This window comes from Anopheles coluzzii, chromosome X (genome assembly GCF_943734685.1).
Source record: "Anopheles coluzzii chromosome X, AcolN3, whole genome shotgun sequence".
NCBI classification, from domain to species: Eukaryota; Metazoa; Arthropoda; class Insecta; order Diptera; family Culicidae; genus Anopheles; species Anopheles coluzzii.
In genome coordinates, this window is record NC_064669.1 from 21,778,752 (window position 1) to 21,796,775 (window position 18,024).

Genomic DNA, 18,024 nt, shown 5'->3' on the forward strand with positions numbered 1-18,024 from the left:
GGAAAATTTATTTTATATTGAACTATTTTTTAATCGATATTGATTATTGATATGGACCGCATAACAAGCTTTCGTTCTCGTTATACAGAAAACTAGTTATGCGAGAGGTTTTCTTCCATTTTTTTGTATGAAAAGTAGAATAACTGGTAAGAGAACTGCAGATGTGTTGGTATTAATATCTCTTTATGGCATATATGCCAACGCAAAAATACCTAATTTGAATAAATAGGGTGGTATTTGTAGTTCACCATTTTCAGTTCGTTTATTTTCTTAAATAACACACTGATGCTCTGTCGTTTTTGTCTTTTATTTAATATTATGTTTCCCTAAAACAGGTATTTATGGCATATGCCTCGAGAATAAGTCGGCTACGCAACCGGGTTAAACCTGCAAAACTAGGAAATAGCGAGAATTTCTCCGAAAAAACCAGAGCAAATTTCATTTTGTTGAATTACTTTCTATGTTTTCAGGTGTTCAATTTGTAGTAAATTATTTTCCATCCGTACATGGCATTTTTAATCACAATGGTGTTTTCCAACATCAACCTCCTACATCATCCTACAACCAACCACCATATAATGCAACATTCATAAAGGATACAGGTCGATGCATGCCGAAGAAATTGACAAATGAACGTAAGTAGAAGAATTCTCGCTTTGAGAGTTGTCTCGTTTTGCCTGACGGCTGCCAAAAATCTGAAATAGTCGTTAAAAGCATCAATGTATAAAATAAATAAATATATTTATTTTATAGTCGTTTGACGTTTAATTGTTCGGTCTCACTCCCGGTGCGCTACGTGATTTTTCAGTAATTTTCTTGTGTTTTCTGCGTCGCATCGCATTGTTGCCTATTCTACGGACTATTAAACTGTTTCACATCATCGTTTCGTCTTGGCGAATTGTTTAGTTGCACCGCAACTGTGGTTTCCTGCTGTTTTTACCTGCTCGGATAAGCAGTGTTGTGCTGTGATTACGCGTGATTTCGCGATGGCGGCTATTTGCTTCTCGTGTGCTGAAGCACTAGAGGCCACCGGCTGCATCATCAGTTGTGCATATTCTGACGCTACGTTCCACCGCGGCTGTTGCAAATTGCCCCCCGAGCTGATTGACACAGTATTGTCCAATGTCGATCTGCACTGGAGCTGCATTGGCTGCACTAACATTCTTAAAAATCCGCGCTGCCGTTCGGTAAAAGAAATAGGCGCTCAGGTCGGTTTCCAAGCCGCCCTCACCTCAGCTGTAGCAGCTATCGGCAAGCTCGTTGAGCTTATCGTCGCTGAAGTTCGCAGTGGTTTTACCCTACACCAATACCACGATTGCCGTCCAGCCGGCACCTACACAACCGCATGAACTGGTGGGAACCGATACGTTATCATCACCGCTTCAAGCTGCACCTCGTGAGCCATTCACAGATAGGATATGGATCCGCCTATCCCGCTTATCAACGGCCGTCATTGTGGAACAAGTGGTCGCTTCTGTAAAGCGTCGTTTAGCCACCGATGACTGTTATATATGAACCCTGGTATTTGACAGTTGTGTCATAACGCCTGACAGGTTGACCCTACCTTTCGTTTGTTGTTAAATGTCATTCCTTCTTTGCACATTATCGAATTTGTTTGGTTACTTGGTGCAACAACTCCTTAAACAAACCTCATGTGAACTTTTCTGTCTAATAAAGAGAATTAAATACAACCGTCATTTGCTATGCCCGAATACCGTGCCAATGAGGGAACATCGGTCGCTGATTATTTTACCCGCTTTGAGTGGGCGCTTCAGCTAAGTAAAATCCCGGAAATACAGTACGCGGATTATGCTCGTGTGCCTATGGGAGCCGAGCTAAACACGTCGCTGAAACTTTTAGTCGCACCAAAAAAACCACAAGAAGTGCCATATTCGGAAATGCGGAAAATTCTAGTAGCTCATTGCGACCAGAAAAAGAATAAATTCGTAGAAATTATTCAATTTCGAACCATCGTGCAACAACGAGACGAATCGATTGCACAGTACGTTCTCCGGTTAAAGCAAGGTTCAGCAAATTGCGAATACGACAATTTTTTAGACCGAATGCTCATTAAGCAAATGTTACATGGATTGACAGAGCGCGACATCTGTGACGAGATAGTTGCAAAGAATCCATCCACATTTCAAGACGCTCTCGATGTAGCCCTCGCGTTAGAAGCAACTCGCAATATTGCTCGAGACATTAACACGTCGCAACCAGCTTCTGAAGCTACTAACAAGCTAGGCTACGAAAAGCCAAATGTAAAAAGCCATACACCCGTCGAAACACGACAAACAAGCAGCATGCAAACTCGCCAGAGAACACCGCTTTCAACAATACACACGGTAACCAGCCAGTAGCTTGTAATGGCTGTGGAGTTCCACACCTCAGAAGCGAGTGTCGTTTCCGTAGCGCCAAATGTAACAATTACCATAAGAAAGGTCATATTGCTAAGGTCTGCAAATCGGGTAAGTCCAACCATCACATTTCACAAAAAGATATCTCTTCGCCCTCCGGTAGTATTGATCAACTGCAACGGCTTAACCGTATTCATAACATACCGTCGAGTGAGAACAAAATTATCGATGTTAAGATCGATGGTAAATCGCTGAAGATGGAGCTTGATACCGGTGCACCTTGCGCAATCGTATCAGAAGCAACCCTCAAATCAATTAAACCACATTTTACCTTGCAGACAAGCGACAGACAATTTTCTAGTTATACTGGGCATCGCATCAGCTGTATTGGTAGGATGAATGTCAATGTAACTATTGAAGCCACAACGCGAAAGGAGCAACTCTATGTAGTGTCCGAAGCACACGATTCACTCCTGGGACGCGAATGGATCTCTCACTTTGCTGATCAGATCGATTTAAATCGCATGTTCTCCTCGCGTACATCCATCCATACAGTGTCAAATAGCTCATTATCTCCAAATTGGGACACGCAGCTAACAAGATTATTAGACAGCTATGCTGATGTTTTCAGTGAGTCTCCGGGTAAACTGACAGGTCCCCCGACAAAAGTACACTTGAAAGAAAATGCAACACCAGTGTTTGCTAGAGCACGTGACGTTCCCCTCGCGCTGCGAGAAAGGTATGTCAAAGAAATCGACAGTAAAATAAATTCCGGTTTTTACGAAAAGGTCGAATATTCGGAGTGGGCATCTCATACACACGTGGTCGTTAAGAAAAACGGTAAGCTGAGGATAACAGGTAATTACAAACCTACTGTAAACCCTTTAATGATAATAGACGAACATCCTATTCCTCGAATTGAGAGTATTTTCAACCGAATGAAAGGTGCTACTCTATTTTGCCATTTGGATGTTACCGACGCACGCATCTTCCCATAGACTAACAGTTTCGTCATGTCTTAACCCTTAACACCACAACTCATGGGCTCATACGACCAACCAGAGCAGTATACGGTGCCGCCAACATACCTGCAATCTTGCAACGTCGAATGGAAGAAGTTCTCTTAGGCCTTACAAATGTCGTTAGCTTCTATGACGACATTATCGTTTTCGCGAAAAATTTTGAAGAGCTTTTACAAGCCTTAATAAGTATCCTAAACAGAATCAAGGAAAGTGGTCTGAAACTTAACCGATCTAAATGTGTCTTTGCCACACCATCACTCGAGTGCTTAGGTCATCGAATTGATCGCGAAGGTCTTCACAAGTCGACGAAACACATTGAAGCGATCCGAGACGCACCAAGACCGTCTTCTCCCGAACAATTACAGCTTTTGAAGAGCTTTTACAAGCCTTAATAAGTATCCTAAACAGAATCAAGGAAAGTGGTCTGAAACTTAACCGATCTAAATGTGTCTTTGCCACACCATCACTCGAGTGCTTAGGTCATCGAATTGATCGCGAAGGTCTTCACAAGTCGACGAAACACATTGAAGCGATCCGAGACGCACCAAGACCGTCTTCTCCCGAACAATTACAGCTTTTGAAGAGCTTTTACAAGCCTTAATAAGTATCCTAAACAGAATCAAGGAAAGTGGTCTGAAACTTAACCGATCTAAATGTGTCTTTGCCACACCATCACTCGAGTGCTTAGGTCATCGAATTGATCGCGAAGGTCTTCACAAGTCGACGAAACACATTGAAGCGATCCGAGACGCACCAAGACCGTCTTCTCCCGAACAATTACAGCTATTTTTGGGTAAAGCCACATACTATTCAGCGTTCATACCAGATTTGTCAACAAGAGCAAAGGTATTGCGTGAGATATTATCAGCAGATCGTTTTGAGTGGACGGCTGAAGCCGAAGAAGCTTACTGCGATATCAAAAACATTTTAATTTCACCACAAGTCCTTACTCAGTATGACACAACACTACCATTGATATTAGCTACTGACGCAAGCAAGACGGGTCTCGGAGCAGTGCTCTCCCATCGACTCAGTAACGGGGTAGAAAGACTCATAGCTTATGCAAGCTGTACAATGTCGGCGACGGAACAACGCTATCCGGTTATCGACAAAGAAGCTCTCGCTATCGTTTGGGCAGTCAAGAAGTTTTTCAACTATTTATATGCACGGAAGTTCACGCTCGTCACGGACCACAAACCGTTGACGCAAATCCTGCATCCAGAGAAGTCACTGCCTACACTTTGTATAAGTCGCATGGTAAATTACGCTGACTACTTAGCGCACTTTAATTTCGATGTAGTGTACCGATCGACTAACGAAAATAAGAATGCCGATTATTGTTCACGCATTCCAAGTCCCTCGACACAATCCAGTGTCTACAGCCTTTCTCTTCGTAGAGGAGGAAATGAGGATCAAGACGATTTTGAAGATTTTGTGCTTAACCAAATCCAGCAGCTGCCCATTGAAACCGATCAAATCGCACGCGAAACGCGAAAAGATGAGCACTTGGGTAAAATTTTGAAAGACCTCGAAATGGGACGAAACCTATCACAAATCGGCTATAAAGCACCAGAAGTCAAATACACCATGGTTGCCAATTGTTTGCTGTTTGAACACCGTGTCGTGATTCCCGACATCCTTCGTTCTGCAATTCTGCAAGATTTGCACGCAGCACATATTGGTGTGGTGAGAATGAAGTATTTGGCCCGTTCATATGTCTACTGGCCGGGCATAGACAAAGACATCGAGCAGCTAGCGAAATCATGCCACGAATGCGCTCAAACGGTCTCAGCACCTCCTAAGTTCAATCAACACCATTGGGAGTATCCATCTAACCCTTGGGAGCGTGTGCATGTTGACTATGCGGGACCCGTTGCTGGCGCTATGCTACTGATTATCGTGGATGCGTACAGCAAGTGGGTTGAGGTGAAAGTGACTCACTCAACCACTACCGAGGCAACCATAAAAATCCTCGACGAGCTATTTGCATCCTATGGAGCCCCCTAACTATTGTAACAGACAACGGAACACAATTCACTGCAGCAGAGTTCACCACATTTCTTCAACCAAGCGGTGTCAAGTTCCACAAACGCTCCGCTCCATATCATCCGGCAACCAATGGGCAAGCAGAGAGATACGTTTAGACAGTTAAGCGAGCTTTGAAGGCTATACATTGGTCCAGCACTACACTTCAAGCTAACCTGAACGAGTTCCTGCTCCAGTACCACAAAGTCCCGCACAGTGAAACCGGTGAAGCACCAGCAAAGCTTTTCCTAGGGCGAAACATCCGTTCACGTCTCGACCTGGTTCGACCACAATCTGTCCAGCCAAGAACAGCAGAGAAGCAACGAGTCGCTTTTGAACCATCGTACCGAACATTCTTGCCCGGACAACTCGTCTACTGTCTCTCGGGAAGTACGAGAATGGATAAGTGGATCCGAGGTACAGTGGTATCCCGACTAGGCGATCTACACTACTCCATCAACTGCAATGGTAACCAGATGAAACGCCACGTGGATCAGATGCGACCAACCCTAGACGACAACAGGACCGAACAGCCGCGAAGTGTACCTGTACCAACTCAAACTTCGGAGGTACACCATCACCGCAGGCACTACTACGGGTCAACCGACTCTCCACAAACATCGAGTGTCCCCGTTTCATCTCGGACAGTCTCCGTGTCATCAGACTCATCTACTTCGTCCGATTCATCGTATGACACACCGACAGGAAGCCCGATCCGAGCCAGTGACGCCCCGTCCTTCGTCCGCCGTTCTACAAGACTGCGAAACCCGCCGTTGCGATACTCGCCGTAGTCCATTTCAAAGAAGGGAGGAGTGTTATATATGAACCCTGGTATTTGACAGTTGTGTCATAACACCTGACAGGTTGACCCTACCTTTCGTTTGTTGTTAAATGTCATTCCTTCTTTGCACATTATCGAATTCGTGAGTTTTTTCCATCCCGTCAACACGACCACCAAACCTCACCTCCTATAGCCACCCGAAACCGCTTTACAACACGCACACCAGCAACTAGTACTGATCACCGCTACACCACACGCACACCAACAACGACTCACCGTTTAGCCGCACGCACGTCTACTCCACCTGGTCCTGAAACAACATCATCATAACAGTATCACCCCCCGTTGAATGATACCTTGGAAGCACCGAACTCAACACTTGTTTCTGGACCGCCCCAAAACCACTGCGCTTCATCTTCGCACCAGTCTACAATCGAACGTTTTTTTCTCAACTAGACGAAGTTCCGCTCAATGCACGCAACAAACACGCCAAGCCTCATGCTCTGACAACGCAGCTCAATTGACTTACCGTATACCCGCTTTATCCAACCGCCACAATGACAACGCTACCGCTGAGGACTTAAGCTGCTATTATCAAAACGTTAGAGGTTTGATTACGTTAGAGGCGTACTAAAACAAAAGAATTTCACCTAGCTGTTTCGGTGGCTGACTTCGAACTTATCGTCCTTACGGAAACTTGGCTTGTTGACAACATTCCATCTGCTCTTCTCTTCAACAACAACTTCTCTGTTTACCGCTGTGATCGCTCTCTCAGCGGCTCCAGCTCTCGCGGTGGTGGTGTTTTGCTAGCCGTTTCTAACGCATACGAGTATATTTGTGTGCGCGTCGCCTGCAATAACGCACATCTGCACGTCATGGTAGTATACATTCCACCGCAGCTTAGCTCCGAGATATCGATTCTTCGCTCTCTACATGATTGTATCACCGGCTTCATTCTCACACTGAAGCCTTCGGATCTGCTGTTTGTTATTGGCGATTTCAATCAGCCTAGCATAAGCTGGTCCACAGCTGATCCTTCGTCCTCGCCAGCATACTCATCAATCACGCACTATGAACCAACTGCGCGCTCACTGGCCAACGACACCTTTGTGGATGGATTTAAATTTAACGGATTAGTGCAACTTAATCACATCAATAATTCGCACGGACGCATGCTTGACCAGCTCTACGCTAACAATGCTGCAGCTAAATTGTGTTCGCCTGTCTTTCCAAGTGTTGTTCCGCTTGTACCTCTTGACTCCTACCATCCGGCGTTTGACTTCAATATACGTATGAACTCGTCGACCCGACGCAATTCGACGACTCGACAAAACTCGACGACAACCGCATTTTATCGTTATAAGTTTGCTAAAGCTGACTATGTGAAACTGAACGACATGATATCAATGTTTAACAATAACTTTCATTGTTCCAATTTTGTTTCACTTGACGAAGCAGTATGTTCATTCTCGTCCTTCATGCTGCAAGCCTTTGTTGTATGCGTCCCAGTTCAGCGTCCTAAACCTAACCCCCCCTGGGCGGACCGCACACTCAAACGACTCAAACGTGTAAAAAGAGCTGCTTATCGTCACTACCAAACGCGCCGCTGCCAAAGATCTCGCTCGATCTACTTTGACACGCACTCTTTATACTGCAGCTATAACAGGTTTCGATATGGCACATATTTGAGGAATATTCAACGTAACCTCTGCAGGTGGCCTGACTCGTTTTGGCGCTTCTACAAGAGCAAAACAAAATCCACTCATACACCGACATCTATTACGTACAAAGGAGCAACAAGTGCCAACACTAATGAAATGTGCAATCTCTTCGCGGATCGCTTCGCAGATTGCTTTTCACCGGTCATGAATGATACCGATACCATTGATGCTGCTCTCGTCAACACTCCGGCTGGCGCAATTATCATTAGTACTCCTTTCATCGACAGTGAGATCGTTTTATCAGCCCTAATGCAACTAAAGCCTTCCTTCGCTCCTGGATCCGACGGAATTCCTTCTACCGTGCTGAAACGCTGTCAAACGACAGTAGCACCTATCCTTGCAAAAATGTTCAATGCATCGCTAGCCAATGGCTACTTTCCCAAAAATGGAGGAAATCTTGTATGGTTCCTATTTACAAAAACGCTGGTCGGTCTGACCCTATCCCAACCAGCAAAACCGAAGCTATTGGAAAACTTTCCTGTGTGCCAAAGCGAGAGAGCATGTCTTCTTTCTCTAGATTTTGGACGGCACAACGCCGATCGTGTGGCCTATGAACGAAAAACGGGAGAAGGGGAAACCGATATCCTTCGAGTGACACACACGCATGCATCTGCATGCGTATTCCGCAGAACCGAGACTACACATCTCTCTCGATCTCCCATGAATTTTCTGCTATCGCGCTCATCCGGGTGTTAGGCATCCTCAGTCTGTCCAGAACTTTCACTGTGGAAGGATGTGTTGGAGTGATGTGTGATTTCTTGTGCCCCGTACTTTGCTCGTTTACGTTTTGTGCCGTGTTCCTTCTTCTTCAATTATGGAATGATTTATCCTTGTAAATTTCTAAGGTAAGTTTCTTGTGTGTGCTTGAATGTGTACATTAAACTAACGCTTGTCGTCTAAAAAGTTACAGGTGCACGCGCATGTTAATCGACGGTTGCCAACATCCCGCAAAACGATCGACGGAAGGAAAACGGTGTCCGGTTTTAAAATATAAAGGTACGCGTTTCTATAATCCTATGTGCAAAATATTGTTTACTTTGTTATAAAAAACATGGATTAATTATTGGTTAATTTTCATCAACAGATTTCATTACAGCTCTTTCGTAGAAGAGCGCACTTCAATGACGCCTTGGATACGGCTAAACATGCGCAGCACCAGTCCGTGACGTCATTTCCAGACAGGCGCCGGCTGAACACGCGCAGCACCAGTCGAGGATATCCTAGCGCAGAGGGTAGAAGGAAGAACGAGAGGAAGGGTAACAGAAAGCAACCGCAGCATTTGGAAGGGGTGAAGCATCCTGCCGTATACAGAGTGTGAGTGTGCCAAAACGCATGTGAAAAGAGTAACACCAATAAATAGCATGCGAAAGTGTGCATAAAGCAAAAAGAAAAAGCGTCACTACTACAACCAGCAATCCGAAAATATAAGGGGAGGGATAAATACAAATGTATGCGTAAGCAGGACCAGCAATCCAAGCATTTGAATGTGTGCGTCGGTTTGTGCCGTGCTAAAAGTTTTTACTTTAGCCGCTGCTAGTGTAAAAACTTAAGGAAAGCTTAAAGTAAAAATTTTTTACACGGGGCGCCTTCGGAAATTGTTGGCTGGGATGTTCCGCATGTCGGCTGTCTTCAACACTGTCTCGGATTGCTTCGACTTCGGAACGTCTCCGGCTTTAGCCGTGGCCGCAGTGAATGGCGATGCAAATCTTGTTTTTGTTATGTTTTTTTTAAATGAACTGTTACATCTTTATTAGACCATACGGCCCGTTGAAGATTAAAAATAAATAATAATATAATAATATTTAATAAAGGTTGTATTACAGGGTTTCACACTTTATCTCAAGACCGCGGGACCCCTTCCCGAATCTGTCTTAGCCAAAGCCAAGACTGCGGTATGATGCTTGAAAACGTTGATGATACCTGAATTCATCGGATGCAATGCTGAATCTGCGGCACATTTCTCGAAACACACTGTTCCGCGCCGAGGACATGCGGTCGAATATTTTTTTTACACGGATAACCTTTGTGTACATCAGTGTATGAGAAACACCCAATTATCCTTTTCGTGTTTTTACCAAAAAAGACAATTTAATAAAATGAGTGAATGCATATTTCTGCAATTAAAATATTTACAAGTGTCAAGAAAGTAGTTTGAACTGTTTAAATAATGTTTTTTTGTAAAAACACGAAAAAAATAATAAATTGTTTTCAGTACACTGATGTACACAAGGGTTATCCGTGTAAAAAAATATTCGACCGCATGTCCTCGGCGCGGACCAGTGTGTTTCGAGAAATGTGCCGCAGATTCAGCATTGCATCCGATGAATTCAGGTATCATCAACGTTTTCAAGCATCATACCGCAGTCTTGGCTTTGGCTAAGACAGATTCGGGAAGGGGTCCCGCGGTCTTGAGATAAAGTGTGAAACCCTGTAATGCTTTACATGTTGAAAAAGCTTAAATTGTTACACTAAATTAGAATAATTGAAACATATTAATGACTGTCAATGTACCGATTTGGGCAGTCAGATTGTCACAAAGAATGGAGTTCGATGTTGTTTATGTTCTTTATCCAATTAGATATTCAAATTTTGATTTTTGTGAGTGATAACACCCACGCTACCTTGCGCGTTAGACGATATCCCTAAGGGGTCAACGTATCATCGGAAGATCTTTGGATTTCTTGGTAAATCTGGACGAATATTGTGGATGTATAGAACAATTTGAGTTGGTCTGATGGTACAGTCGTCAACTCGTACGACGTAACAACATACCCGTCATGAGTTCAAGCCCTGAATAGACCGTGCTCCCATACGTAGGATTGACTATACTGCTATGGTAACAATAAGTCACTGAAAGCCAAGCTCACTTCACTAGTGGATACAAGGCAGGCCTTTACCGACAGCGTTTGTTGTGCCAAAGAAAAAGAAGATAGAACAATTTTAGGCCGCGGGGCCACGGAGCATTCTCAAGCTGAGAAAACATTCTCAAGCACTAATTTATGTTTCTCAAGCATTCAAAACATGTTCTCAGAGGTGAGCTCGTGGCCGTCTTCAATTTTTTTCACTCTGAGAAACTGATAAAGCCACTCAAGCTTTATTTGAAGCTTTGAATAGAAATTTAGTTTTTGATCACATTTTTTTTTAATTTTTCAATTATAAACATTGAATACGTTTTCCAAAGTGATTACCGAAAAACAAATAGCACAATTGCTCATATTTTAGTTAGCCGATTGCTGCATCGTCCACTTTCTCAAAGATTCTCAAAACCGATTTTGTTCCGATTCGACAAACGCGGCCTTATACATATACATCCTTACACAGCAAATTTTCTCATCCTGCTTCAGTAAAGTTTTTTACTGAAACGGTTCAGTAATAGAATATTTTACTGATTTTCAGCATGAATGTCATGTTTTTACTGACTTTCAGCAAAATAATTTACTGAATTCGTTTCAGTAATACGCATTTTACTGAAAATCAGTAAAATAAGTGTCAAATAAGTCGTTTCACTGGATATCAGTAAAACAAATTACTGAAAATGCAGCAATTCATTCTGTCAAATCGACCTGTCAGTCAGAACATCAAAACAAAACAATGCGGTTCCCACTTGCTCGTGATGTGCAAAAAGTTGATTTTGTAGGCGCTTACAGGCACCCTGGTGAAATTTCAGGTGATATTTAGGCTTACGGGATTAATTTAAAACAATTGGCAGCCGTGTTGGTGTGTAAAATGTTTGCTACAATCCACTGTGCTTGCTGAAATTGCGTGGTGTCTGTGAGCGCTTACTGAACCATCTACACTTGCGGCGGCAAAATACAGTATAAAAACTTTATAAAACAACACAAAACATGTATGAATATGAACTGAGGGACTGGCAATATCTGCGCATCAATAAAAACTCAATTTAAAATAAATATTTCGTCATTTTTTAATCGCTACCAACTACTGAAAAATCAGTAATATGAGAATGGCTTTACTGGGATTTCAGTAAACGAGCTGTCATTTTGATGAGCACCGGACATTACTGAATGATTCAGTAAACATTCTTTTTACTGAAACGATTACTAATGCTGCTGGCGGATGTGTTGCTCCGTCGCAGCGCCCAACGCCGGTGCTTTACACCGAGTCGGGTATATTTTTCCTTCGTCGACCGGAGAGTGCCTCCGACTATTAAGAAACGAGCGATTCTGAGGTTTGTGTTCGAATGCGCTTACTTTATTTAGGTTTTCATCTCTTATATGCTATTTAGTTGCTGACCGCATATAGGTCAGCTAACTGTGACTATGACTATTTTGATAACAAGATGTATTTATACTTAATGCGACATGTGACATGTTTATGGTTTATGAATTGCGTAAAGTTACTTCCTCGTTTGAACCGTGAGAACGGTTGACTACCTGTTTATGTTTGTTGCTTTCTGAAGCGCGCGCTATCGCTTGAGGCGTGTTTTGCTTGAACTTTGTTTTAACTTAAGGTGTTTTATCTTGAAGTGTTTTGCTTCGCTACATCCGCATAAATGCTTTTACTTCCTAATGAGGTCGTACGCAACATCCCGGCCCCCGTAACTTCTCGTGAGAGGTTACGCTTCTGTTGGTGCCTTAAACGGCGGAGGACGTTGACGTCTTCTATTACATCTTTTAATCGCAAAAATCGCAAATATAGTTAATGGTATGAGCGCGAGCGTTGTTATTCGGTCTAGGATTGTTTTATCTATTGTTGAGGAGTACTTTTGCTTTAATACTTTTTCTGATTTCTCTATGAGCTTTAAGCCTAGTGCGATTGCTCTTTTTGGAGCGTGTCCAACTAGAGCACCAGTCGATTGAACGCGTTTTCCTATCCTTAATTTGCACCGTTTTCTCTCTAATCATGTGCACCGGTCGGATTTCTACGTTTGTAGCAAATTGTTCTGATTTGGGGGCTGCTAATGTTTTTTGTTTCAAGAAATCTGGACCCTCTAGCCATATCGAGTGCCCCTGTTTAGGTTTCGTGGCTTCGTCTGCTGGGTTGTCTTTTGAAGCTACCCAGTGCCACTGAATTCTTGATGTTCGATGGATAATTTCTCCTATTCGACATGCCACAAATTGTTTGTAATTGCGAGCTTCTGAATTGATCCATCCTAGTACTGTCTTTGAATCTGTCCAATAGAATTCTTCATCTATATTCAGTCTCAATTCCTTTTTAATGGTATCGGCAAGTCTTACACCAAGTAATGCCCCTTGAAGTTCTAACTTTGGTATTGTAAGTGGTTTTGTGGGAGCTACTCTTGACTTAGCTGCCAAAATATTGACATTTACTGTGTCACCCTGTATTGTTTTTAGATATACCACGGCTGCGAAAGCCCTTTCTGAGGCATCTACAAATGTATGCAGCTCTCTGCGACAGTTTCCCTTAATGTTTGAATAGGATCTGACGATCTTAATATCTTCAACAGTTTTTATAGCGTCGAGCCATTCCTGCCATTTTCTTTGGAGGTTAATTGGCAATACATCATCCCAATCAACTTTCTCCTTCCATAGTTCTTGCATGAGGACCTTTGATTCCGTAGTGAGATTGATGACCAGGCCCAATGGGTCGTAGATCCTCATTATATTTGAAAGTATATTCCTTTTGGTCAATTTCTTATCCTCTAGTGGTGGAATTTTTAGTTTATATCTGAAAGTATCGTTTCTCGTGTCCCAGTGCATGCCAAGAATTTTCTCGTAAGTATCATCCTTGTTTTCGATAAAATGCATCTCTTTATTCGCTCTCCTGTTCTCAGGAAGAGAGCTTATCAATTCATGAGAATTTGACACAAAGTTTCGTATAAAAAAATTAGCCTTATCATGAATTGTCATGATTTCGTTTACTGTTTTGGCAGCATCTTCAATACTGGCGAAACTATCCAGATAATCATCTACGTAATGATTATCGGTAATTGCCTTCACCGCCTTTGGGTTTTGTTTTTCGAATTTTAGAGCGTTTTGATTCTTTACAAATTGTGCGCATGCTGGAGAGCATGTCGCTCCAAATGTCATTACCTGCATAACATAGACCTGAGGGTCTTTGTTAGGAGATTCTCTGTACAAAAAACGTTGGGCACACTGATCTTCTTGCATAACCTTTACCTGGTGGAACATTTCCTTTATATCACCAGAGCAAGCAATTTCGTGTTCGCGGAATCTGATGAGTACACCAAATAAAGAGGTGGTAGCATCAGGACCGGATAGGAGAAATGAGTTCAGTGACCTTCCTTCATTTTTTGCGGCTGCATCAAATACTAGACGAGGCTTAGGTGGAAACTTGTTCTTGTTTACTATAGCAAAGTGAGGAATGTAGTTTATCTTCCGGTTATGTTCGAGCAGCTCCCCAGGGGTAGCCTTTCGAGCATATCCTTTGCTTAGGTATTCCGCAATAGTTCGGTGATACCATTCTTTTAATTCAACCTCCTTTTCGAATTTTCTTTCTTGTGATTTTAATCTTGTCAGGGCTTGGGGATAGCTATTTGGTAACTGTGGTTTGTCTTCCTTCCAAAGTAATCCTATCTCGTATCGGTTTTCCTTATATGCCAAGGTATCCTTCATAATTTCCAACGCCTGCTGTTCTAATTTTGGCATTGGCGCTTCGTTTGATTTAACTCCAAATTCTTCAGTTGAGAAAAATTTCTGCATAAGTGATGACATTAATTTTTCATCTTCTTCTTTTTGATCTTTGATTGTAAATAGTGGACTACACTTGTTTATATCATTTTGCCAATAATGTTTTCCTCCTCCGAATATTGTCCATCCTAGACGAGTCTCTTGAGCTACCGGCTGGTTAGGTTTTCCGGAGCGATATCCAATGCTTTGAGTATAATAAGCATGTGGGAGACCTAATAAAACTGTGGGAATGGCATCATAATAACTTTCTAAATCGATATTTTTGAAGTGTTTGTACATTTTGCTTAATTTCTTAGCATCTACCGTTTGTCTGGGGAGGTCGAGTTCCTTCACCGAGCGTAGATTCTTGATGTTGAGCATTTTATTATTTGGCCCACGAACCCTCAAAGAAACAATTTGACTATGTGGTTCGTCTTGTATGTTTCCTTTCGTCCACGATAATTTAAGAGGCATATTGGGCCCTGTTAGTTGCAGCTGTTTTCTTACATCATCAACAATAAGACTTGTTGCTGACGCTGGATCCAACAAGGCAAATGTTTTTATTTCCGCACATTCGTGATATAATGTGATAGGTATGATTTGATAGTAAAGCTTTCTGTCCTCTTTGTGGAAGTTTAATCTTTGTGGAGGAATGTATGAGGGGGATTGTTCCTCTTTCCTATGGAGCAACGTATGGTGTTTTTGTGAGCAACGTTCCACTCTGCATTGAGCAGGAAGGCGGCAGCTAACTGCCTTACAGGGTTTCCCACGATTTATTGGTTGGATCGCATCAATTTTTGGTTGGTTCCCATATTTTTTTAGTGCGTTCCCACGATTTTTTGGCCGTTTCCCAGATTTTTTTGGTCCAATTGTATTGATATCCATTCGGAAAATACCAATAAATTATGGGAACGAACTAAAAATCCATGGGATACGACCAAAAATTCGTGGGAATTCACCAAAAAATCATGGGAACTGACCAATAAATCGTGGGAAACCCTGTATGGTTTTTGTATTTGCAGCAATTAGTACAAATGCCCTTTTGGGTTAACAGTTTCCATCTCTGCCATACTGGCTTATCTATGAGCTCTTGGCATTGAGTTGTTTCATGAGCCCTTCCACATACCAGACAATGATTGTCTTTAGAATACATCTTTGGCTGTAAGTGGGCATTTAATCGGTGCCCTCGAAATTTCTGACCATTTTCATTTGCTACCAAAACTGCCGCTAGGTCCTCGGTTGGTTTTATCCATAGTGCCAGATCACTTAATGTGTGAATCTCTTGGTCATTTAATGTTTTTGCAATCCATTTATTTCTAAGATCTGTTGATAGCCGTGCTATGAGGTCGCTCAGGAGCCTCTGATCATTTAAATATTGTGTTCTCCCCAGTAAATTCATATTATCTACCATATTATTCAACGCGTTGGAAAACTCTATTATTGATGTTGGATTTTCTATTGAAATGTGCCTGCAAGCTGTGAGATCGTTAAGCAAAGACTTGTAGACGCTTTCGGGGTTACCATAAAGTTTTTCTAATCGGTCGATAATTTTATCAAGATTATCAGGACTTAACATGAGACCACTGACTGATTTTAATGCATTCCCTTTTAAGTATCGCTGTAGTCTATTCAGATTCTCCAGCTTTGAAAAATTTCCTTTCTTAGTTGTTTCATCAAAGGCCGTTTTAAATCGAGGCCATAGTTTATAACTTCCATCAAATTCAGGAAGTTCCATAAGCGTACTTTTGCCAGCAGAAGAACTAGCAGCTAGTGCGCTTACAAGTCTGTTAATATTTTCGGTAAGCGAAATATTTTCCTCGCTTGTTTCGGGTTTCAGAGCCTTATCGCTTAGCAATTGTTTCGTTTCCTGCTTTTTTGGTTCTATTATGATTTGATCTTCAAGAGTCTTCTGCAATCTTTCTATTTCTTCTTCTTGCTGCTTCTGTGATTCTTTGTTTCGTTTTTCATTATCTATCTTTTCCTGCAATAATTTCTCTGTTTGAATTAATGCTTCACGCATTTCTTTCCCGTCGTTTGCGGCTTCGTTTAATTCCTCTTGTAACCGCTCCAAATCCTTTTTATTGTTATTACTTTGTTCTAATTCTTTCTCTCTTTTTTCCTTTAATAGTTTGCAAAGTCTTTGTGATTCTTCTAGAGCCTTCTTTATCTCCTTCCTTTCTTCTTCAGATTTCTTACATTTTGAACATACGAAATTCTTTGGGGTACTCTTTACCCCCAAACAACTCAGGTGAAACCACCTGTCGCATTCCGTGCAACTAACCTGTTTCCCCCACTCATCTTTGTTAGTACAAAGTTTACAATGACCGTTTGGATTAGTAATAAATTCCATTGTTACTCACTCAGCGTTTGAGATGCTTTCGTATGCCGTATCACGGATGTCCGCTTGCTGATGATGCTAGTCGATCTGGTGGGTTCTTCTCAGGTCCGGCTACTGCTGTATAGTCGTCTCTAGTAGGTTGGATGCTTTCTTCAGTCACGTTATTGCCGGCCCCGCTCTGCTGCTTGGAACGTCTGCGATCGCTGTCTGCTGCCTGAAGTCGCTGGTGCACTGACCGTTATCCGCTCGCTGTTTGTTTTGTTTGCCGGCCCTGGCGATGAGTCGCTGCTTGCTGCTTGGTGCTTGGAGACGCCGGTGGACTTGCCGCTTGTCGCTCGCTGTTCGTTTTGTTTGTCGGACCTGACGATGAGTCACTGCTTGCTGTCCGTTCCGAACCGAGTAAGCCTACTCGTTGTTGTTTAATTCGATGTTATTAATCAGCTATTTCCATTGAAACTTAAGCTGTTTGTTGTTACTCGTTGTTTTTATTTCGTTGTCGCCGACCTTGCTGTGTAACCACCGAATGGTCACTACGTTGGCGTAGCCTTTTGCTGATTTGGCTTTTTGACGTTTTGCCGTTGGTTTGTTTATATCGTTGTCGGTACCCTCCGTGCTCTTGTGTTCGCTAACGGTTCTCGGGTTTTGTTTATGATGTCACCTTATTCTTATGGTGTTTCGGCGGTCGTGCTTAGTTACGCACTTATTTGCCGTTCTATTCCACTCCTGGTGTTGATTTTAATGCTTTGTGCACTTTCATTCGCGGTGTTTCGGCGGTCGTGCTGGTTTACGCACCTTGTAGCCGATCTATTCCACTCACGGTGCTGATTCTTACTATTTCACTCACTTTCACTCGTGGTGTTTCGGCGGTCGTGCTGGTTTACGCACCTGTAGCCTATCTATTTCACTCACGGTTGTGATCCTTACTATTTCACTCACTTTAACTCGCGGTGTTTTGGCGGTCGTGCTGGTTTACGCACCTTGTAGCCTATCTATTTCACTCACGGTTGTGATCCTTACTATTTCACTCACTTTAACTCGCGGTGTTTTGGCGGTCGTGCTGGTTTACGCACCTTGTTGCCTATCTATTTCACTCACGGTTGTGATCTTCACTATGTTACGCACTTTAACTCGCGGTTTTTTGGCGGACGTGCTGTTTCACGCACTTAGTT

At 42.6% G+C, this 18,024-nt stretch overlaps 2 protein-coding genes across 4 annotated transcripts in view; one reads left to right on the forward strand and one right to left on the reverse strand.

Moving 5' to 3' along the window:
* The window catches only part of LOC125906728 (uncharacterized), a 363,957-nt gene that overhangs the window by 115,613 nt on the left and 230,320 nt on the right, over positions 1 to 18,024 (reverse strand). The window lies entirely within an intron of this gene.
* Positions 17 to 10,034, forward strand: LOC125906708 (uncharacterized protein K02A2.6-like). 3 transcript variants are annotated; one of them, XM_049606776.1, is made up of 3 exons: positions 17 to 8,751; positions 8,811 to 8,902; positions 8,991 to 10,034. In XM_049606776.1, exon 1 carries the CDS (start codon positions 7,061 to 7,063, stop codon positions 8,600 to 8,602), a length of 1,542 nt encoding a protein of 513 aa, XP_049462733.1. In that variant the 5' UTR covers positions 17 to 7,060; the 3' UTR covers positions 8,603 to 8,751; positions 8,811 to 8,902; positions 8,991 to 10,034. The 3 variants fall into 2 exon arrangements, with proteins under 3 accessions (XP_049462733.1, XP_049462739.1, XP_049462735.1); XM_049606778.1 differs by having other exon boundaries at positions 8,817 to 8,902.